This window comes from Cervus canadensis, chromosome 1 (genome assembly GCF_019320065.1).
Source record: "Cervus canadensis isolate Bull #8, Minnesota chromosome 1, ASM1932006v1, whole genome shotgun sequence".
In the NCBI taxonomy this organism is placed as follows: Eukaryota; Metazoa; Chordata; class Mammalia; order Artiodactyla; family Cervidae; genus Cervus; species Cervus canadensis.
Window position 1 is genome coordinate 127,307,029 of NC_057386.1, and position 22,723 is coordinate 127,329,751.

General features: G+C 44.8%; 1 protein-coding gene, 1 long non-coding RNA gene and 5 other non-coding genes across 7 annotated transcripts; 1 reads left to right on the forward strand and 6 right to left on the reverse strand.

The window, feature by feature from the left end:
• Nucleotides 1-1,837: 1,837 nt before the first annotated feature.
• Nucleotides 1,838-5,028, reverse strand: UBC (ubiquitin C). The gene is given in 7 exon segments (XM_043442600.1): nucleotides 1,838-2,383; nucleotides 2,386-3,025; nucleotides 3,027-3,070; nucleotides 3,073-3,144; nucleotides 3,147-3,229; nucleotides 3,231-3,964; nucleotides 4,890-5,028. Coding segments are annotated over 6 exon segments (2,061 nt in total). The 5' UTR covers nucleotides 3,962-3,964; nucleotides 4,890-5,028; the 3' UTR covers nucleotides 1,838-1,892.
• A 6,486-nt stretch (nucleotides 5,029-11,514) lies between these two features.
• On the reverse strand, nucleotides 11,515-16,121 carry LOC122424609. Its single transcript, XR_006264483.1, has 3 exons — nucleotides 15,804-16,121; nucleotides 14,824-15,237; nucleotides 11,515-11,672 (listed from the first exon to the last, which is right to left on the reverse strand). It is a non-coding gene; the product is annotated as an uncharacterized LOC122424609 (long non-coding RNA).
• Nucleotides 11,726-11,797, reverse strand: TRNAA-UGC. The gene has a single exon. It is a non-coding gene; the product is annotated as a tRNA-Ala (tRNA).
• Nucleotides 14,769-14,840, reverse strand: TRNAD-GUC. Its single transcript has one exon. It is a non-coding gene; the product is annotated as a tRNA-Asp (tRNA).
• Nucleotides 15,340-15,412, reverse strand: TRNAF-GAA. Its single transcript has one exon. It is a non-coding gene; the product is annotated as a tRNA-Phe (tRNA).
• Nucleotides 16,122-17,672: 1,551 nt separating the features above from the next.
• On the reverse strand, nucleotides 17,673-17,744 carry TRNAD-GUC. Its single transcript has one exon. It is a non-coding gene; the product is annotated as a tRNA-Asp (tRNA).
• A 262-nt stretch (nucleotides 17,745-18,006) lies between these two features.
• On the forward strand, nucleotides 18,007-18,078 carry TRNAA-UGC. The gene has a single exon. It is a non-coding gene; the product is annotated as a tRNA-Ala (tRNA).
• The last annotated feature ends 4,645 nt before the right edge of the window (nucleotides 18,079-22,723 follow it).

A 22,723-nucleotide genomic window follows, 5' to 3' on the forward strand; every position in this document is an offset into this window, starting at 1 on the left:
AAAATGTCATAACTGGTAAGATGTAGTTAACTAGCCAAGAATCCAACTGCCAACACAGGAGACACTGATGCCCTGGAGTAGGAAACAACCCACACCAGTGTTCTTGCCTGGAAAGTTGCATAAGGGACTGGCAGGCTTCAGTCCATGGGGTTGCAGAGTCTGACATGACTGAGCAACTGAGCACACACACACTTAGGGACTTACGAGGGCTACCTCTGACTTTGTAAACACAATGTGTGTAAACATTTTAACCATAAACAGTGAGGCAAATATACTAATTCCACCCCCCCCCCCATAAGCTTATACGGAACTTTCAGTTTCTACATCAATTTTAATGTTTGTACTCAACTGTACTTGTTTTTCAAAACTTTTCAAGTATTTACATTTGTGATTAGCAATTTCCTTCATTAAACTTGACAGGAAGGAGCCACGTGTTCTTCCATGACTTCTCCAGTAAGCATCCCCACCCTGCAATACCCACATAGCTATATTAGACTTATGCTTTATTGCTCCAGAGTCAAGACCCTTCCAACTGCAGTGCACACGTGTCCTGCTGAAATGACCCAGCCCCACCTTCTTGAGTGCTAACTAGACTTTGACACACTCATACTTGAAGACAAAGAACTCATCATTTGATAACACTGATGGAGGAATCATGCAAAACCTGTCCCACAGAATGGCCATTTTCAAGATGCTATTGAAGTTTTTCCCCTATTTATGACCACTCATTTTCAATGAGCAACACAATTACTTATACAAAAACTATTCACAGTTATTAGATGTGGTTACAGGTCTATTCACATATTGACCAGATTCACATTGTGACTAGATGTGTGAAGTTCCACATATTCTTGTAATGTTGCTTCTTGACCTATATATTCACTTGTATGAGTGAATCATGAAAATCCAATGAAATATACAGGCATTTGTAAAAATGAAGTGAAAAACCACAAGTAATGAATTTGCCTAAGATTTACAAATTTACCAAACGGCATTTCTTGTCCCCTTACACCTAGGCCTTACTTAGCTATTTCAGTAATACAAATTTTTCTCTGCACAGATACTACATGTGGATACCCTAAATATGGGAGAGTGGAAGGGAGAAATTGGAGTCAATTTGTTCTTTGGAGGAAACCACCTCTTATTTAAACTCCTTCAATGTGTCAGATTTCAGCAGTGCCTACCACCAGCTCCTTCCTACTTTCAAAAACCTTTGGCTCTCATTATGACTTAAAAAGTGTACCAATAGCACCTGCCTTGGTAAATGTCACTACTATAAAACACCAAGAGCCCACTGCTTCACCCACAATTAAGCTGTATATAAATTCTTCATAGTCATATAAAATTAAAGAATCTTGACAACTTTACAACAAAAATGACAGTAGCTTTAATTACTAAATCCCAAACTTTCTAGCATGAAATCTAATGAGACTATGCCACATCTTTCTCAAAATTCTGGTAAAACCATTTTCTGTGCACCTCAATGTGAACTCGCAACTATGTACTAAAGGTGATTTTTCTGCAGGCTCTTCCACCATTCCCACCCTTTTTAATATCACCTCCCTGCTGGTGTTTCGGAAACTTTCCCACTCTTAAGCACAACTCCCAAACTCAGTGCTTTTAAAATCAGTAGTTTATAAGTAAATCTACATATGAGTGTACATATGGAGAATTCTAACCACAACCTCCAAATTTTGTTTTCATTTATACTCACCCACTACAGTTCTAATTAAGGCCATCTTTTCTTGACATTTTTTACCTTCAGGTTACTACTAAAATATCTGGTAGAACAAAACCCTTGAACTCTCACCCACCCCTAAATAAATAAATTACACTATTTGGGAATGCAACAACTTTATTGAAAGAAAAGTGCAATGTAATTTATTGAAAGCTTAAAAGGGAGAACTTAAAACACCTCCCCTCAAGCGCAGGACCAAGTGCAGAGTGGACTCTTTCTGGATGTTGTAGTCAGACAGGGTGCGCCCATCTTCCAGCTGTTTCCCGGCAAAGATCAACCTCTGCTGGTCTGGGGGGATGCCCTCTTTGTCTTGGATCTTGGCCTTGACATTCTCGATGGTGTCACTGGGCTCCACCTCCAGCGTGATGGTCTTACCGGTCAGGGTCTTCACGAAGATCTGCATCCCACCTCTGAGGCGGAGGACCAGGTGCAGAGTGGACTCTTTCTGGATGTTGTAGTCAGACAGGGTGCGCCCATCTTCCAGCTGTTTCCCGGCAAAGATCAACCTCTGCTGGTCCGGGGGGATGCCCTCTTTGTCTTGGATCTTGGCCTTGACATTCTCGATGGTGTCACTGGGCTCCACCTCCAGGGTGATGGTCTTACCGGTCAGGGTCTTCACGAAGATCTGCATCCCACCTCTGAGGGGAGGACCAGGTGCAGAGTGGACTCTTTCTGGATGTTGTAGTCAGACAGGGTGCGCCCATCTTCCAGCTGTTTCCCCGCAAAGATCAACCTCTGCTGGTCCGGGGGGATGCCCTCTTTGTCTTGGATCTTGGCCTTGACATTCTCGATGGTGTCACTGGGCTCCACCTCTAGGGTGATGGTCTTACCGGTCAGGGTCTTCACGAAGATCTGCATCCCACCTCTGAGGCGGAGGACCAGGTGCAGAGTGGACTCTTTCTGGATGTTGTAGTCAGACAGGGTGCGCCCATCTTCCAGCTGTTTCCCGGCAAAGATCAACCTCTGCTGGTCTGGGGGGATGCCCTCTTTGTCTTGGATCTTGGCCTTGACATTCTCGATGGTGTCACTGGGCTCCACCTCCAGGGTGATGGTCTTACCGGTCAGGGTCTTCACGAAGATCTGCATCCCACCTCTGAGGCGGAGGACCAGGTGCAGAGTGGACTCTTTCTGGATGTTGTAGTCAGACAGGGTGCGCCCATCTTCCAGCTGTTTCCCCGCAAAGATCAACCTCTGCTGGTCCGGGGGGATGCCCTCTTTGTCTTGGATCTTGGCCTTGACATTCTCGATGGTGTCACTGGGCTTACCTCCCAGGGTGATGGTCTTACCGGGTCAGGGTCTTCACGAAGATCTGCATCCCACCTCTGAGGCGGAGACCAGGTGCAGAGTGGACTCTTTCTGGATGTTGTAGTCAGACAGGGTGCGCCCATCTTCCAGCTGTTTCCCGCAAAGATCAACCTCTGCTGGTCCGGGGGGATGCCCTCTTTGTCTTGGATCTTGGCCTTGACATTCTCGATGGTGTCACTGGCTCCACCTCCAGGTGATGGTCTTACCGGTCAGGGTCTTCACGAAGATCTGCATCCCACCTCTGAGGCGGAGGACCAGGTGCAGAGTGGACTCTTTCTGGATGTTGTAGTCAGACAGGGTGCGCCCATCTTCCAGCTGTTTCCCCGCAAAGATCAACCTCTGCTGGTCCGGGGGGATGCCCTCTTTGTCTTGGATCTTGGCCTTGACATTCTCGATGGTGTCACTGGGCTCCACCTCTAGGGTGATGGTCTTACCGGTCAGGGTCTTCACGAAGATCTGCATCCCACCTCTGAGGCGGAGGACCAGGTGCAGAGTGGACTCTTTCTGGATGTTGTAGTCAGACAGGGTGCGCCCATCTTCCAGCTGTTTCCCGGCAAAGATCAACCTCTGCTGGTCCGGGGGGATGCCCTCTTTGTCTTGGATCTTGGCCTTGACATTCTCGATGGTGTCACTGGGCTCCACCTCCAGGGTGATGGTCTTACCGGTCAGGGTCTTCACGAAGATCTGCATCCCACCTCTGAGGCGGAGGACCAGGTGCAGAGTGGACTCTTTCTGGATGTTGTAGTCAGACAGGGTGCGCCCATCTTCCAGCTGTTTCCCGGCAAAGATCAACCTCTGCTGGTCTGGAGGAATGCCCTCTTTTTCTTGTATCTTCCCCTTGACATTCTCGATGGTGTCACTGGGCTCCACCTCCAGAGTGATGGTTTTACCAGTGAGGGTCTTTACAAAGATCTGCATTGTCTGTTGGAACAAAAAAATAACACAAAAAAGAGCCCCAGCATTTAGCAGTTAATTCACGGCTCAACCAACGCTTAATGCTAAAAACTTCACTATGTGCTAGCCAAACAACTAACTTGCCCAACAACTCACAAGCTTGACAAGCTCAAAAACACAGTTTCAGGTACTTAAGAGTGAAAAGCAGGGAAGCCTGACCCAAATCAATTCACGGGCCTCACTTATCCTCCCCCCTCACTTGATGTCTGTCCTTTGTCAACACTGCAGCGTCCACCCCAGGCCCAAACCCTGTGTCCCAAAAGGAGTAAACACCTCCCCACATACATGCCGGGAGATGGCCCCACCCTAGATTATGAGCCCACAGAAGGGCTGACGTCTCCTAACTGCGGTGACCAGCGGGTCCCCTCCCCCATCGCCGGCGTAGGACGGCTCAGTAGCGTCTGCAGTTATTAGCCCCCGAAAAACAAGAAAGCCTGTATTGCTGCAGCCCACAGGGTTGCAAAGAGTAGGACACGACTGAGCGACTAAACACCACCACCACTGCGACAGGAAATCGAGTAGTCGCACCTGTCAAACCGTGACCTAATATTCGACTCCCTCACACGCTACCCAACCCTCGTCCCATAGAAAGCTGGACCCTGCCGCCACGGAGACCTCACGGGCCTCTCGCGTTCACTTTACACTCACAGTCCCCTCCCTACTCCCCATCCTCGCGTCCCACCTCAGAACCAGCCTCAGAGCCTGCCTTCTCCCACTGAGGGATCGGGAACGGCCGCCATTTTGCCGCGTTCCTACCCCTCAGGGCCACCCTGCTGCTCGCGCGCCCAGGGGAATTGTAGGCCCCGGATGCCCCTCGGCCCGCGGTGGGCCGGCAAACCACCCGCGCCCCCAGCAGCTGCACGGCCACAACATCCCCGGGATCCCTCCTCACCAATTGGTGGTGGTGACAGCACCGAACACAGAAGAACGAAATCTGAACTCCCGGTCCGGACGGAACTGCCTACGCCACACCCGGGGCTTCCTTATATATTCATGGGTAGCCCCGCCCCGGTGGATTCTTCCGCAAAAAGCCGGGAAGGGACTACTTTTCGCAGGCCTCCGACCCTCTAAAGAGAAAAGCAGTCCCCCAGAATCGACTCATTCTCCACTTAAGGTGCTCTCTCATGAATACTGGGGCTTTGGGGCCGATTCTGCTGGGGAGCGGGCGGCCGTCCTGAGCGGCCGAGCGGAGGGATCAGCGCTTTCGTTGAACGGTAGACAGCGGAAGCAGCCAGCGCTCGACTTGCCCGGAAGGAGCGGGGAGCGGCAGGTGCGAAAACATGGCACGGATTTGTTTGGGCGTCCGGAACCGGCTGTCCTGCCAACCGACCCCGTTGCCCCCTCCCCTCAGCCCGGACGGGCCCCGCCGTTCGCGAGACCCGCCCTAGGCGGACAGTGCTCCGGTCTAGCGCCTCACGCCGAGCCAGAGTCCGGATCCCCAGGCGCGCACGCCTCCCTGCCCCTCCCCCCACCTCGCGAATAAAGAGGGGTCTTTATTCTGGGTCTACTTTAGATAACGACAATATTTTCCTAACCACTTTATCTTCAGCCCGTCGGAAGGCCTCCCCGGGGGTCCAGCCCCCAACCTGTGGCGGCCGAGCCCGTCCCCCACCGGGCGGGCACCGGGACAAGGTGAATGACTCGGCAAATATCAGGGCTACGGTCTAAAGCCCGCCTCAGACAGGTCGTCAGAACCCTCAGGAATTCCTCCGAACAGGAATGAAAAATAAGTTTCCAAGGGAGAAATCCCTATAGCAGGAGTACATTGAATTTTGAAAAGAAAAGCAGAAATTCCACACAGCCGTGTAAAACTCTTTGAGCTGGACCTGGAAGCTGATAGAACTTTCCAGATTGCTCTTTAGGCTTCCTGGTTTGTGCTTGATTTGTAATCCGGGAGGCATCAGGATTTGAATTCTGTTGATATTTACCTGAGCTCAAAAATCAGAAATCAAACCTGTTTAAGCCCAAGATTTTAAAAAGATACTAATTGAATCTAAGTTCTGTTTATTCCTGGGGGTGAAATATCCCAAACATAAAACTTCTATAGGCAAATTTCATTTGGGTAAAAGAAGAAAGATTACCAGTTAGATCTTTCTTATTTTTTATGATAATGTATTTTGTGATTGATCTCTATGTCATTTCTCCAGCAGATTTTTTAAAGTAAACCATATGAATACGATGAAACCCTAAAATATTTTAACATGTTGACATGACATTTACAGTGAAAAATCCCTCATGTCTGCAATTCCCCAGCTACTGTTCTTTCTGGACTCTTCTAGACTATTTCCTATTTCTATAAATGAGAGGAGGGTGTTTTTAAGTTTTTACTGGTAAAGCCTTCAAAAATATATGTATATAGAAAAAGAGGCAACCAATTAAGAAATATTCTGCCATTAGGAAAAGACTACATTCCTGCTTGAGCTTATGAACATTACATAATTTAAAGATTATACATAAAATGTGAATAAAAACAAAACTGGTATATATTTTCTTTGGTAACCCGTGTATATATATGTAGTTATGAAAAAGATCCAAGCAGTTTTCTAAACAGCCTTTAACCTCTGTCAATTTTTAACATTTTTCAGGATGAGTTTATTACTGGGAAGTTAAAATTAAAAATAAAATGTCACTTTTCATGTTAGTAGACCCTATGTGATTGGGACTAATCACATAGGGAAAAGAGTAAGGGAGATCCTTATAAATTAAGGGGTCTTTCACTCAAGAAAGCAGCTTTACTTAACCACAAAAGCAAGCAGGCTTGCTCAGCAATAAAACCATGCAACAGAAGCATCAGGCAGGCCCCCAAACCAATGAAACAATGGTAGAATGAGACCCACATCCTGCCCACTGAGCTCAATAACGTATTGATTCCTAGGACATGCTCCTCTGGGCACACTAAAAAATAAAAAGAAAGGGTGACATTATACTGAAACCTGACTTGATTTACCAGTTTTAGTATATGTTACCACCGTTTTGCTCATCGCTATCATGCCATGACCATCCTGACTCGACCAGGCAGGGATAAGAAAACTACCCTGCCCAATATGGAGGAGGAACTGATGATGGAAGCTTGATGTCTACTTGAGAATGAAGAAGGTGGTCTTCTCCCACTCCCCAATTTTCTTTTGATTATAAACTGTAGCCCACTAAGTACTTGGTGAGCAGCACCCTCTCACCCTCCCGCTTGTAAACCTTACAATCATCTTAGTCTAATAAATCACTTTTTATTTATCACTTTGCCTCTCACCAAATTTTTTCTGTACTGAAACTTAGCGAACTGGAGCTCTTTGGAGCCCCTTCTCCCTGCAAACCACATTTCTGTGGTTTCACAGTGACTTCTAATACAGATTTCTGTGCAAGTTATTTCTAAATTTTTGGAAAGGAGATTTAAAGGGACAGAACATTGAGGCTCTAAGTTTTTGGTTTCCCCCTGCTCCCTAAATTTCAGAAAGAGATTTACAGAAGAACAAAAAGGTGAGGTTCTTTCTCAGATGACCAGGCCTGGCTTCAAACCACACCCTGTTTGCTTTTGGCTGTTCGCTTGCTGCAAGCCTTGTGATTCATGCTGTTTAAAGCCTGAGTCACAAGCTTTGTGAGATAGTTTTTTTTCAGAATCCAAAAGGTACAGAGAAAAACAGGCCTGATTTCAGAGACATGGGAGGAAAGAAAGATAAAGAGGAGGGAGAAGAGAGGCTCAAAGGAGGGAGAGGGGAGGGGGGAATGGGCCAGGGGTTATCTCCAAAGAGAAAACTATATTCTTAGAAACTGAAAACACTGATGTTATCTCTATCAGAAGAGTTCTCTGCAATACCCTTGCCCTCTCTAATTTAAGTCTAATTGTGGGTTTGGTTGAAGCAAATAGAAATAAAAATTTGCCCAAGGTCTAGCCCTGAGGTGAGAGGGAAGGGAGAGAAAAATGACCTCTCCAAAGACAGGTGGCTGATGTTTCTCCAGAGCGGTAGTTTTCAATCACGAGAGATTTGGCCCCTGGGTGGTCATTTGACAATGTCTATAGACTTTTCTTTTTTTTTTTTTGGCTCAGCACTAGGCTTGTAGCATCTCAGTTCCCCAACCAGGGATTGAAACCAGGCCACAGCAGTGAAAGCACAAGTTCTAACCACTGGACTTCCAGGGAATTCCCAGGAGCCATTTTTGGTGGTCACACTATGGTATTGGGGTTGAGGGGTGCCACTAGTATCTAGTGAGGAAGGCCAGGGATGCTGCTAAACAATCTGCAATGAACATTCCCCCACAATACAGAATTAACCTGGCCCCCAATGTCAGTAATCCACTGTGTTGACAAACCTTGCTCTACAGAGGATTATTGTTGTTGTTGTTACAACTGCTTTTCTATTTGCTGAAAAGGGCTCCCAAAATCTAAATGTCCCACTTGGATTCAGTAATCCAAGTCACACTGCTAAAATCCCCTGACCTAGAATGCAATATGCTAGAACATGCCAGAAGCAGGATGAGTCACTGGATCCATTTTCAGTTTCTTCCACCCACTTATCCGTCCTTTGCAGGCACCCCAGAAAGGATTGCCTCAGAGCTGGCACCAATGGAAGAGTGACAGAGGCCCAGCAACAAGGCAGAATTGGCAGGCAGGCACGAGCATGTGATGAGCTGAGCTCACAAAGGGCCTGGGTGTTGGGCTGCAGGAGATTGGACTGGTGCCTGTTTGTCCGCCTGCCTTTCCTCCTTCCCCCAACAGATTCAGTTCCCCTTGAAGGTCACAACATTGTATGGAGCTTAACATCATGAGAATGTCCACAAAATGACCAACAAACATTTTCCTCCCAAGAGAGGGTGAAATCGGAGAGCTGGATGGGAAAGTTTTGCCTTGCAGTGTCATCAGTTATATAACCATAAAAGGAAGTCAAGGAAACCTACTGCTTGGGGAAAAAAAAAAGAAGAGGCCCTAGAGACTATGTTCCTTTCGCTGCGAACAAGTGTGTATTTGCATTGTGTGGCAGAACACAAATTTGTCCAGCTTCAAAACAACCCATTTCATAATCTACCAGTGAGAAAATCATACTGAAGTTCTAGTCTCCAATTTTGCCTAGTATAGGAATGTTAAGCAGTTAACTTATTGGGTCTTTGCTTTGTTTTGTGTTTTAATTTATTGTTTTTAGATTGTGGCAAAATACACACAAGATATATCCTCTTAACCAGTTTTTTTTTTTCTCTTAACCACTTCTAAGTGTACAAGTCAGTAGTGGTAAGTATATTGTAGGGAAGGAAAAATTATTTTCCTTTTACCCTTCTGAGTTCTTAGCCCAGACACCTGTAATGAAAGATTAGTAAGAGATATTAAAGACAAAAAACAATAGTTTATTAACAAGCACACTTCGTGTTATGTTAGGGACATACTCCAGAGGGAAAATGTGTCACTCAGAGAGGAGACTTTAGAATTTAGGCTTACATACCATTTTAACAGGCTTCCCAGGTGTCTCAGATGGTAAAGAATCTGCCAGCAGTGCTGGAGACCAGAGTTTGATCGCTGGGTCAGGAGGATCACCTGGAGAAGGCAATGACAACCCATTTCAGTATCCTTGCCTGGAGAATTCCATGCAAGAGGAGCCTGACAGGCTACAGTCCATGGGGTCCCAAAGCAACTAACACACACATCATCTTAATATAGAAAGGTCTCTAAAGGGAGAGTAAATGATTTTTACTGGGAGAACAGAAGAATAGAGATATGATAGTTTGTGACAAAGTTCAGTGTCATTTTAGTCTCTCCTATGTCAAAAGCCAATCTTCTCTGGTTAGTTAAACTCTTGGGAAGAGGATCTAGGACCACTGAGTTCCTTTTGAAGGATCTGTGTTTGGGCAAATAAGTGGAGTTCAGTGAAAACCTCACTTTGCTGTTTTTCAAGTGCCAATAGCTCAAAATAATATCAAAGGAACATATTTTCGGGTGGTATATTCTGCTACCCTTCAATTTTCAGTTCATGTGCAACCATCACCACCATCTGTCACCATTCTTCATCTTGCAAGACTGAAACTCTGTACTCATTAAACACTCACCCTAATCCTTCACGCCCAATCCTTGGCCACCATCATTCCTTCTGTCTCTATGAATTTGGCTAATTTTTTGTTTGTTTTTTACTCCTGGCAGTGCTGTATGCAGGGATGTTAGTTCCCTGACCAGATATGAAACCCCTGCCCCCTGCAGTGGAAGGATGGAGTCTTAACCAGAAGACTGTAAGGGCAGTCCCATGAATGTGACTACTTTTGGTACCTCATACAAAGGGCTTTGATTTTTTTTTTTAATTGTGAAACCAGATCTAATGATTGGAAAACATTTTTTTTCCCCAAAGATTCAAGACATCTTTTCTAGAAAGCTCCATTTCCCAGCGCAAACCTTGTTCTTTCTTCCTTATGGTGTTTTTTTCTTTATCATTGTGCCGTTAGAACTATTTAATCATAAGATACACAGTAAAACAGAAGCATATGATTCATTTCATGTGAGGTCTGATAACTTTAAAAATAATCTCAACTTTTTTTTTCTCTTAAAACCTTGTTGACATTTAGGGAGAAATAACCTTCATGGAATTTCCTTACAAAGAGAAGCTGTCACCGGTATTTCACTCCCCAACTGGTGAGTCATTTCATGAATTTCAGTTTCATCTCAAAACATGAGGTCTGTGCAGAGTCAGATCCCTCCAGCTCTAAGCTGAGCTGTTCTTATGATTTAAAATATGAGGTCAGATCAAATGAGAGAAAGGATTTGATGGCTGACAAATTCGTTATTACTGCAGACAAAGAACTGCCAACCCTACAGAATGCAACAGGATCCCTTCTTTTAATAAAATAGCTCTTATTTTTAAGGATAAAATACAGTGTACAAATACAGGTTGAAAAGGTATGTGTGCCACAGCCATTCATGCATTCATTTGTGGCCCGTTGGGGAGGAAGCAGGAAGCAAAATGCTGCCTCCTCGAACTGCTGGTTTCCTTTTGGGTGGCTGCCTTTGAAAAATGGTCGTTACTGAGAGCAGAAAAAAGGGCACAGGCCAGCACAGCCGCTTAGACCTTTGAATGACTACCAAGCTTGCCGTCTCACGGCCTGGAATGAGTCACCAGGCCTCCAGGCCTCTAACTGCAGTCAAATGCCAGGAAGCAGGGGGTAAACTCCCTAAATGATTATTCTCACTTTTGCCATGGTTTCAGTCATCACATTAGGTTTTGCCTTGACATGTTTCTTGTAACTGTTTCCTTCTGCCTCTTCTAACAAAATTACTTTGAGAGTGTTAGGGAGTTAAGCAAGGGGTGGGTCACCTCTATTGTGAAAATCTCCTTTTCACATAGTGACTGGAGGAGTAATCAGTTCAATCTCTCACTCGTGTCCAACTCTTTGCGACCCCATGGACTGCAGAACACCAGGCTTCCCTGTCCTTCACAATCTCCCAGAGATTGCTCAAACTCGTGTCCATTGAGTCAGTAATGCCATCCAACCATCTCATCCTCTGTCGTCCCCTTCTCCTCCTGCCTTCAGTCTTTCCCAGCATCAGGGTCTTTTCTAATGAGTCAGTTTTTCACATCAAGTGGCCAAAGTATTGGAGCTTCAGCTTCAGCATCAGTCCTTCCAGTGAATATTCAGGGCTGATTTCCTTTAGGATTGACTGTAATACCTCCTGTTATAATCACGTCTGAGGTGTTTGTATGGTGAACACCTGCAGAAATTGAAGTAAAATGAAATCACGAAAAAAAATAAAAGAAACCGTAGTGGAGATGCCGGGGATCGAACCCGGGGCCTCATACATGCAAAGCATGCGCTCTACCACTGAGCTACATCCCCCTCCCTCTTCAACATGAATTCTGAAATTCTCTGCTATAGTCTATTTTTCAGTTTTTTTTTCCAAATAAAATTTTGTATATTAAATGGTTTAAATGTATATTTGTTTAGCAAAAACCAACCAAAATAAATCCGGACTTGACTTTTATCTTTCAGAACTAGGCCTGTGGTTCATAGCTCCGCAGCCGAAATTCTGATACCGGAACCAAGGAACAAAGGGAGACAGACCTATTCATAAATGTTGCGCCTCACAATCAGAAAAGAAGGAAAGGAAAATAAAGAGTTTCTTTCCAATGAATAAGGACTTGCCCCCACTGCACCCCCACCCAGAAATCTCTGGTTTCTTGTTCTTTACAATCATTCCAACTTTCGGTGACTTTGAGATTTGCAGACCATTATAAAAATGAACCTACAATGGAAAAGAATCTGGAAAATAATATATATATGTATGTATATAATATATGTATATCTATGTATAACAGAAAAAGAATATATATATGTGTGACCGAATCACTTTGCTATACACTTGAAACTAACACAGCACTCACTGTAAATTAACTGTACTTCGATGAAAATGGAGTGTCCTTCAAGTCAACAAGTTGCCACTCACCGGTTGGGTGAGAGACAAGGAGAATACAGAAAACTTAGGCTTCACCTTTTCCCACCAGCACTTGAGATTTCCTGGCAGGAAATAGAGTCACTTACTATGATGTGCAGAATGCACCTGAAAATACCCTGCTACCTCAATCCTCAACTGATCATTTCTCTTCCAGTCTGTGGATACCTGAAACTCTTCACAGTAAAGTCCAAATGAACTGGTGTCCAGGACACTGGACCCAGCAGCTGTGATTTCATTACTTTACCTCTTTGGGCCTCCTCTGTGAAATGGAGATGTGAATAGTAACTACTTCATAGAGTGATTGTGACCTTTGAATGAGTTACACAGAGAAGGTTGATCTTTTATTTTATTTTATTTTTTTCATTTTTATTTTTATTTTAGCTCCAGAAACAATTTGTATTGGGTTATAGTCAATTGACAATGTTGTGTTAGTAACCATTCTCCCCCAAAGCTTCCTCCCATCCAGGGAAGCACATAACACTGAAGAGAGGTCCATGTGCTGTACAATAGACTTTTGATTGTTATCCATTTAAAATATATTAGTGTGTACATGACCTTCCCAAACTCCCTAACTATCCCTTCCCTGTGGCAACCATGAGTTCATTTTCTAAGTTTGAATCGCTTTCTGTTTTGTAAATAAGTTCATTTGTATCATTTCTTTTTATATTCCATGTATAAGGGATGTCAAATGATATGTCTCCTTCACATAAAGAAGGTTTAGAACAGTGCCTGGTACAAGACCTGTGCTCTGAAATGCCAGTTCTCATTATTTAAAATGCTGTTATATGAGCTCCAGCGAAGACCTATTGCTTTGCATAATCACCCCAGGTGTGGATTGATGCTTTGTTGATGCTGTTTGGTGAAACAGAGAAAGAACAGGAGAGTGCTGGGGTGAGGTGCCGAATGGAGCTCTGTAGAAAGCCATCGTCTGACCTTATACCCCTAGCTCAAGGGGACAGCCACAAGAGCGACCTTACCTGCAGGATGGAAGAAGGATAGTGGCTTAAGTGGAGGTATTCTGGACCTGGCTTGGAAGCCAGTTGAAGGGTTGTAGTCAGTTCAGTAGGTGTCCCTGATTGCTCTGCTCCAGACAAATCCGATCATGTTTCCTTTCTGTGTAAAACTTAGAATCAAATCCATACTCCTAACAGTGGCCTTTAAGGCTCTCGGTGATCTGGCATCTCTGTGATCTGGCATCTGCGGGCCCCTGCCCCGCCAGTGTCCCTCGCTTACTCCCGTCCTCCTCTCTAGGAGAACTCTAGCCACACACCTGTCTTTGCTGTTCCTCAGGCAGACCAGACTCCCTGCACCTCAGGGCCTTTGTGCTTGCCATTCTCTCTGCATGGAAAGCAGATATACTCATGATCATCTTTCTCTCACTGTCAGGGTCCTCAGAAAGGCCTTCCTGACTAACTCTCTGAAAGGATCCCTGGCGGTCCAGTCCTTAAGACTTTACCCTCCTACTTCAGGGGGGCTGGTTTGATCCCTGGTCGAGGAATAAGATGCCACCTGATGTGCTTGTGGCCAAAAAAAAATTTTTTTTTAGGTTTTTAATAAAAAAATAAAGGCACCCATGAATCCTTTGCATTCACTTTGATTTGTTTTGTTTTTCTTCATAGCATATATCGGTTTCAGAACCTGTTTTTACACTGTTTATTGTCTGTGCCCCTGACTTGGTAGGTTCGTGAGAGCAGAGCCTCCTCTGTCTTGCTTTCTGCTCTATCTTCTGTGCCATGAACAGTGCCTGGCAGACAACTACTCAGTAAATATTCATAGAATTAGTGTGGAAAAAAAATAATAAATGAACAGGCAAATAAATGAATGAAGACTAGGAGCCTGGGGAGAATGATAGCTATATTCAAAAAGTTCAGTCTGCAAGTGAATAAAGACGAGAAAACAGTTCGGTTTAGAGTCATTCTGTTTCAAATCCATGAACATTTTCTGAAGGCCAACCTCTGGGCCGGCGCAAGACCTAAGAAGATGAAATATTTGCAGCAGAGTGAGCATCTTCTCGTTTTAGAGGGAAACAGTTTTATTTTGGGAAACCATTATATAAACCAAGCACTTGACAGCGGCGTTGTGGCATGCTGGAAATGGAAAATTCCACTTCAATGTGAGAACTTTTTTTTTCTTGTAACCAAGGGAAGAAGTGAAGGCGCTCGTGGGTGACTGTGACCAAGCAGTTAATAAGACAATCGCCAGACCAAATCTCGCTTGCTTGCCAGGTTTAGTTTTTTAGAGAAGAATAAGGAATTTTTATGAAAGCTGAAGAACTGGCTTGAAAGAGAAATGAAAATAAAATATAGAACAAAAAAGAAAAAGAAAATAAAGTGTAGGCGACAGAAAATAAGTTGCCTCCCCGTCGGGGAATCGAACCCCGGTCTCCCGCGTGACAGGCGGGGATACTCACCACTATACTAACGAGGACTAGCTCTACCAGAACCTTTCCAGTTCAGCTCTTAAAGGTACACTCAGTGTTCCTCAGCGTTCCTCAACCGGTGACGTGTCCTAAAAGGTTAAATATCTCATCTTTTCTTACAAAATACAAAAAGGAAAAGTTCCACTTCATTTAATTCTGTCTTAAAGAATCCGCTTCCTCCTCGGCCCATGATTTAGTCGCGAGGGTTCTGAGAACAGAAATTAATAAGCAGCAAAAAATAACCAGCAAAAAGTAACCAACAGACGTCAACAAACGTCTAACAGAGGTAGTTTATGAAATGAAAGAAATGGCTTCAAGTAATTCTTCGACTTGTCGGATTTTTCCAGTCGGGGAAGTGCGAGGAAGTACCCACACCGTCTGGCTTCCCTCTGATACTACTCGAAGCTGGTTTAAACGAAGAAAATGAAATACCTTTAATCATTCGAAAGAATCGTCTTGTTTTCCTCCGACACAAGTGGAAAGGGGGGAGAAAGAAAAAAACGCTGCTGCCGAAACCCGGGATCGAACCAGGGACCTTTAGATCTTCAGTCTAACGCTCTCCCAACTGAGCTATTTCGGCTACTGTTGGCGCTGGGTTGCAGTTCTCTCCCCCTCGTGATCTAAGGGACCCGCGTCATAGACCAGAGGATTCCTTGCTGGGGGACCTGAATCAGCTGGAATGCACGCCTTCCAGGATTGCCCCGCACCTGCCCCTTCTCGTCCTTCATGGTGGTCGCCTCCGAGAAGCTTTCCCTGATCACGCCTCCCACCACTACCCCAGCCCTGTATTGTTTACTATTAGCCTAGGTACTGTTTTCCTTGTCCATCATCTGTTGCCTCCCTTCCCCAGCTAGAATGACAGATCCACGACGGGCAGAGAAGTCATCAGCCTCGGTTACTGCTGTATCGTTTAAGGCCGACAACAGTGCCTGGCACTTAATAGGTTCTTAAAAATATTAGTTGAATCTTACCTTGCTCAGAGTTCCGCTTTCTCAGGATCTCTTCTGTGAGCAAAAGAACAAGGTTTCCCCTTGGGTGCAGCTCCCGGGGCAGCCCAAGGCATGGCAAGCAGCCCATGGCTGACCACCCAAGGCGTGTGGGAGGCCCTATGGGCCAGATTGTGGCTTCCTCGTGGCACTAAGTGACTCAAATCCAGACTCCAAGCATAGCCACCTCACCCGTGACACCTGCTCAGCTTCAAGGCACCAAGAAATCAACAGGTCGGCATCCAGGTTCTGCTCTCTCTGCTTCCCTGCCCTTTGGGAGGTGGGTGGGTGGGGAGTACTGTTTGGGAGAGGTTGAGCAAGTGGGGAGGTCCTTCATGATGCGAAGTCATTTAATAAGTGTTTGAGAAGCACTTAATGTCTATGTGATCCAGTCACAAATACGGTAACAAAATAGTTCCTTGTGATAGGAATGCTAAGAAGCAAAATAAATGGTTGTGAGGGGGTGGAATACCTGGTTATGGGGGCAGTAAGAGGAAGGGAATGCCGGGAAGACTTGGGGAATGAAGAGCCCGCTGAGGAAGAGCCTCTGGGGTAGAGGCTACAGCTGATGCAAAGGCCCTGGGGCTGAAAGAGTCGGGCTATTTGTAGGAATGGAAAGGAAGCCAGCATGGAAGAGGCAAAGAGGGTGAGGGGGCAGAAGGTAGGAGGCAAGAAGAAAAAGGTGAACAGAGGCCAGGTCTTGCCCGCCTTGAAGGTCTTGGTAAAGGGTTTGTACTTTCTTCCGTGTGGGTAAGCCTCTGGGGAGAGAGTGATATTATTTACATCTTAAAGTCTCCCCTGGCTTCCTTGTGGAGAATGGACAGGAGGGACTCAAGTGGCAGCGAGACCAGTGAGATGCTGACAGCTCAAAATAAACAATACACCAAAGCAGCATCTCCAGAATTCCTTCAGGAGAGAGGGGATACGGCCGGAGACCCCTACTGCTGCTTTTCACGAAAGCACAGTAGTGTATCAATTTGATAAAAATCGAGTACAGAAGAAAGGAAAGAAGGAAGGAAGGGAAGGAGAGTGAAAAAATTCACAGTCCACGGACGTACAGAATTTTGGAAAGGCAGAGTCACTCCCACCCTATCCCAGTTTTTCCCAGAAGTAACCAGTGTCTAGACCAGATTGTGATTTATGTGACCTTAGACAAGTTATTGGACCCTTTCTCTGTGCCTGCATTTCATCTGTTTACTATCTTAAACTGACCCCCACCAGACTTGCTGTGAGGACTAGATGAGTGCACACCTGCTAAGCGCTTCTGCATACTACCCTGTATATGACAGGAGCTATATAATGCGTGCTCTAGTTGTCATTAATTGTGATCAGAAATGTAACTGACTAAGACGACATTGCTAACCAACTATACTTCAATAGAAGATTTTGTTAAAATTTTATCCAGATTTATTAAGATATAATTATTTACCATTGTGTAAGTTTGTGGTGTACAATGTGATTAGAAACATTTATATAGTCTGAAATTAACCACAGTACAGTTTTTCATTATCTGACACAATAACCATTTCTTTTTTTATCATGATAGCATGTGAAATCTGTTCTCTGAGCAATTTTCATTTTAAACTATAGTCATAATGATGTGTTAAATTTTCTTAAACATACAAGTATGGATACACTCACTGCATATTTATTCTTACAATAAAAGAGAACTTTGCTTCTGGCTGAGTATCAAGTCCTTTTCATCTATGTTCTTAGGGTCACGAACATCTTTCGTGATTTACCCGTACTGGTTACAAATGGGATTATAGCATGCTTTCGTTTCATTATCTGTACATTATAGGCTGTTAAGGGAGACCTTTTGGAGTCTGTAGTGAATTAAAACATCTTGACAGCCTCCCCGTCGGGGAATCGAACCCCGGTCTCCCGCGTGACAGGCGGGGATACTCACCACTATACTAACGAGGATGCAGCTTGCGTAACTGTCTCCAGCCGGACTCATAAAGAAATACCATTCTTCTGCTGCCACGTCTACTCTGCACCACCATCTCCACCGGCTCAGTGCTGGGCGTCCCCGGCTAGCGGGCTCCCAGGGATGTGGACCTATTTTGAATTGGTAAAGGCACTCACGGACTGAATTCTGAGTGTCCAGAACGAACGCAACGTTTGGAAAAGAGGAGAAAATGCGATTTCCTATATCCTCATTCCAAGAATACTGTTTCTCGGGGGAGGGGATGTAGCTCAGTGGTAGAGCGCATGCTTTGCATGTATGAGGCCCCGGGTTCAATCCCCGGCATCTCCACGCTTTCTTTTTTTTTTTTCTTTTTTTAAAACCACCTCCTCTGGATTAGTCACACAGTAAATCAGGAAAGGGGACCTAAATTCTCCGTATCATCTGACTTAAGAAGTGGGCTTCATTGGAGAGGGTGAAGTGAAGTGTGAAGTCGCTCAGTCGTGTCCGACTCTGCGACCCCATGGACTGTAGCCTATTAGGCTCCTCCTTTCATGTAGTGCTAGTCAAATGCCCCTGGTCTCAATCAGACGTCCCTGTCCCCGCCCCTGAAGATTCCCTTTCAGGTCGGCATGGAGCCTGCGGTGTTTAACATTCCTAGTGATTTGGGTAATCAAGCGGTTAGAAAGCACTAACTTTCTAAGCAGGGTTTTGCAACTGGACATTTATTCATTCAAGGACTCCTAAGCACCTAGTGCAAAGAAAAGTGGACACATTGAGCACCTACTGTGTGCTCCGGTAGTGTCAATTACCCTTGTAGCCCCAGATATGGCATACAAGATTTCACACCCCTCCCAGACTTGGTATTCCAGTTTAGAAAGCTAGCAATAAGCAAGGAGCAGTGAATCTTATGAAGACAGTAATAGTGATGACATGGAGACTAAAGGAGGAGGATGTGGGAGCTGCCATAGATAAAGTGTGTGTGTGTGACCAGACACTGTCTGCAGAAACAGAGGATATAAGCAGATGCAAAGGCCCTGAGGCTGAGAGCAGTGGGGGCTGGAATTTGCCTTCAATGAATAAGAGTAGGAGAGAGTTCACTTCCACTGTATAATTGTAAGGGATTTGATTTAAGTCATATCTGAGTGGCCTAGCGGTCTTCCCTACTTTCTTCAATTTAAGTCTGAATTTTGCAAAAAGGAGTTCATGATCTGAGCCACAGTCAAATCCTGGTCTTGTTTTTCCTGACTTTGTAGAGCTTCTCCTGGCTTCCCAGGTGGCCCCTGTGGGTAAAGAATCCATCTGTGTGCAATGCAGGAGAAGCAGACAGACACGAGATGAATCCCCTGGAGGAGGGCATGGCAACCCACTCCTGTATTCTTGCCTGGAGAGTCCCATGGACAGAGGAGCCTGGTGGGCTACAATTCATAGGGTTGCAAAGAGTCAGACACGACTGAAGTGAGTGAGTAAGCATAGAACTTCTCTATCTTTGGCTGCAAAGAATATAGTCAATTTGATTTCGGTATTGACCATCTGGTGATGTCCATGTGTAGAGTCATCTCTTGTGTTGTTGGAAGAAGGTATTCTTCTTGACCAATGTGTTCTCTTGGCAAAATAATGCTAGCCTTGGCCTTGCTTCATTTTGTATTCCAAGGCCAAACTTGTTGGTTACTCCAGGTTTCTCTTGACTTTCTACTTTTGCATTCCATTCCCCTATGATGAAAAGAGGATCTTTTCTTGGTGTTAGCTTCCCTGGTGGCTTAGAGGGTAAAGCGTCTGCCTGCAATGCAGGAGACCCAGGTTCAGTCCCTGCAGTCAGGAAGATTCCCCTGGAGAAGGCAATGGCAACCCACTCCAGTACTCTTGCCTGGAAAATCCCATGGACAGAGGAGCCTGGGAGGCTGCAGTCCATGGGATCCCAAAGAGTCAGACACGACTGAGCGACTTCACTTTTCTAGAAGATCTTGTAGGTCCTCATAGAACCATTCAACTGCAGCTTCTTCAGCCTTAATAGTTGGGGCATAGACTTGGATTACTGTGATATTAAATGGTTTGCTTTGAAAATAAACCGAAAAAAAAGAAAAGAAAAGAAACCGAGATCATTCTGTTGTTTTTGAGACTGCACCCAAAAACTGCATTTCGAACTCTTTTGTTGACTATGAGGCCTACTCCATTTCTTCTAAGGGATCCTTGCCCATAGTAATAGATGTAATAATCATCAACTATTTGTCACAGTGGAATTGACAAATAGATTCAAGGGATTAGATCTGATAGAGTGACTGAAGAACCATAGACAGAGGTTCATAACATTGCACAGGAGGTAGTGATCAAAACAATCCCTAAGAAAAAGAAATGCAAAAAGGCAAATTGGCTGTCTGAGGAGGCCTGACAAATCGCTGAGAAAAGAGAAGTGAAAGGCAAAGGAGAAAAGAAAAGATATAACCATCTGAATGCAGAGTTCCAAAGAATAGCAAGGAGAGATAAGAAAGCCTTCCTAAGTGAACAATGCAAAGAAATAGAGGGAAACAGTATTATGGAAAAGACGAGAATACTGGAATGGGTTGCCATTTCCTTCTCCAAGGACAAGAAAATTAGAGATACCAAGGGAATATTTCATGCAAAGATAGGCACAATAAAGGACAGAAATGGTATGGACCTAACAGAAACAGAAGAGATTAAGAAGAGGTGGCAAGAATACATAGAAGAACTAAACAAAAAAGATCTTAATGACCCAGATCACCATGATGGTATGATCATTCACTCAGAGTCAGACATCCTGGAGTGATAAGTCAAGTGGGCCTTAGGAAGCATCACTACGAACAAAGCTAGTGGAGGTGATGGAATTCCAGCTGAGCTATTTCAAATCCTAAAAGATGATGCTGTTAAAATGCTGCACTCAATATGCCAACAAATTTGGAAAACTCAGCAGTGGCCACAGGACTGGAAAAGGTCATTTTCCATTTCAATCCCAAAGAAGGGCAATGCCAAAGAATGTTCAAACTACTGCATAATTGCACTCATTTCACACGCTAGCAAGATCATGTTCAAAACCCTCCAAGCTAGGCTTCAACTGTATATTGAACAGAGAACTTGAAAAGGCAGAGGAACCAGAGATCAAATTGCCAACATCTGTTGAATCATAGAAAAAGCAAGAGAACTCCAGAAAAACATCTACTTCTGCTTCATTGACTATGTTAAAGCCTTTGACTGTGTGGATCACAACAAACTGTGGAAAATTCTTCAAGAGCTGGGAATACCAGACCACTTTACCTGCCTCTTGAGAAATCTGTATGCAGGTCAGGAAGCAACAATTAGAACTGGACATGAAACAACAGACTGGTTCCAAATTGGGAAAGGAGTACATCAAGGCTGCATATTGTCACCCTGCTTATTTAACTTATATGCAGACCTCATCATGAGAAATGCTGGGCTGGATAAAGCATATGCTGGAATCAAGATTGTCGGGACAATGATCAATAACCTAATATGTAGATGACACCACCCTTATGACAGAAAGCAAAGAGGAACTAAAGAGCCTCATGATGAAGGTGAAAGAGGAGAGTGGAAAAGCTGGCCTAAAATTCAACATTCAAAAAAACAAAGATCATGGCATCTTGTTCCATCACTTCATGGCAAATATATGTGGAAACAATGGAAACAGTGACAGACTTTATTTTCTTAGGATCCAAAATCACTGTGAACGGTGACAGTAGTCATGAAATGAAGACACTTGTTTCTCCGAAGGAAAGCTATGACAAATCTAGACAGTATATTAAAAAGCAGAGACATCCATATAGTCAAAGCTAGTTTTTCCAGTAGTCATGTATGAATGTGAAAGCTGGACCCTAAAGAAGGCTGAGCGCCAAAGAATTGATGTTTTCAAACTGTGGTGTTGGAGAAGACTCTCGAGAGTCCCTTGAACTACAAGATCAAACCAGTCGATCTTAAAGGAAATCAGTCCTGAGTATTCTTTGGAAAGACTGATGCTGAATCTGAAACTCCAATATTTTGGCCACCTGATGTGAAGAACTGACTCATTGGAAAAGACCCTGATGCTGGGAAAGATTGAGGGCAGGAGAAGGGGACGACAGAGGACGAGACGGTTGGATGGCCGTCTCGTCCTCTGTCGCATCCACCTACTCAATGGACAAGATTCAGGAGATGGTGAAGGACAGGGAAGTCTGGCATGCTGCAGTCCATGGGGTCACAGAGAGTTGGACACAACTGAGGGACTAAACAACAGGAGAGGGTTGACTCTTCCAAGACACTGGAAGACCTGTTGCAGGGGAAGGATGTGATATGTTTTAAATGGCTCCCTCTGGCTGCCATGTGGAAAATTCATCATAGTTGGGCAGAGGGGACCTGAGACCAGCCAGGAAGCCACTGCCACGGCCCAAGCGGGAGCCGGTGGTGGCATCCTGGCAGTGGAGGTGGGGGTGGCCCAGTAGTGGAAGTGGGGAGCACAAAGGGCAGATCCTGGAAGCGAACTAATAGACCTGGCAGATGGCTTAGATGTGGGCGGAGAAGGAGTAGGGGAGACCTCCTAGTTGGGGAACACTAGGGCCACGCTGTGGAGAAAGTGAATAGTTTTGGAAACATTAACCCCCACGTATCTTTGTTGTTTTGTCTTATGTATGTATATTATGGAATGTATGTGTTTATTTTTTTGGCTGCTCTGCAAGTCTTGCAGGATCTTAGTTCCCTGACCAGGCATCAAACCTGGGGCCCAGCAGTGAAAGTGCAGAGTGCTAACCACTGAACCACCAGGAAATTCCCGAATTTGTGTTTCTATTAGCGAAAGTTGATTCAGGGCAAAAACCTAAGTAAAAGAAAAATGATCAACTCCTATAGGCTCACTGTGCCCTGTATCACCACTAACACATTTGTGAGCATCTACCCAGACTAGTTTCCACATGCGTGTGTGCGTGTGTTGAGTGTGCAAGCACGCACAGGCAGGATGTTCCCAGACCTGCCACCCCCCCACCCCAATTTGGAG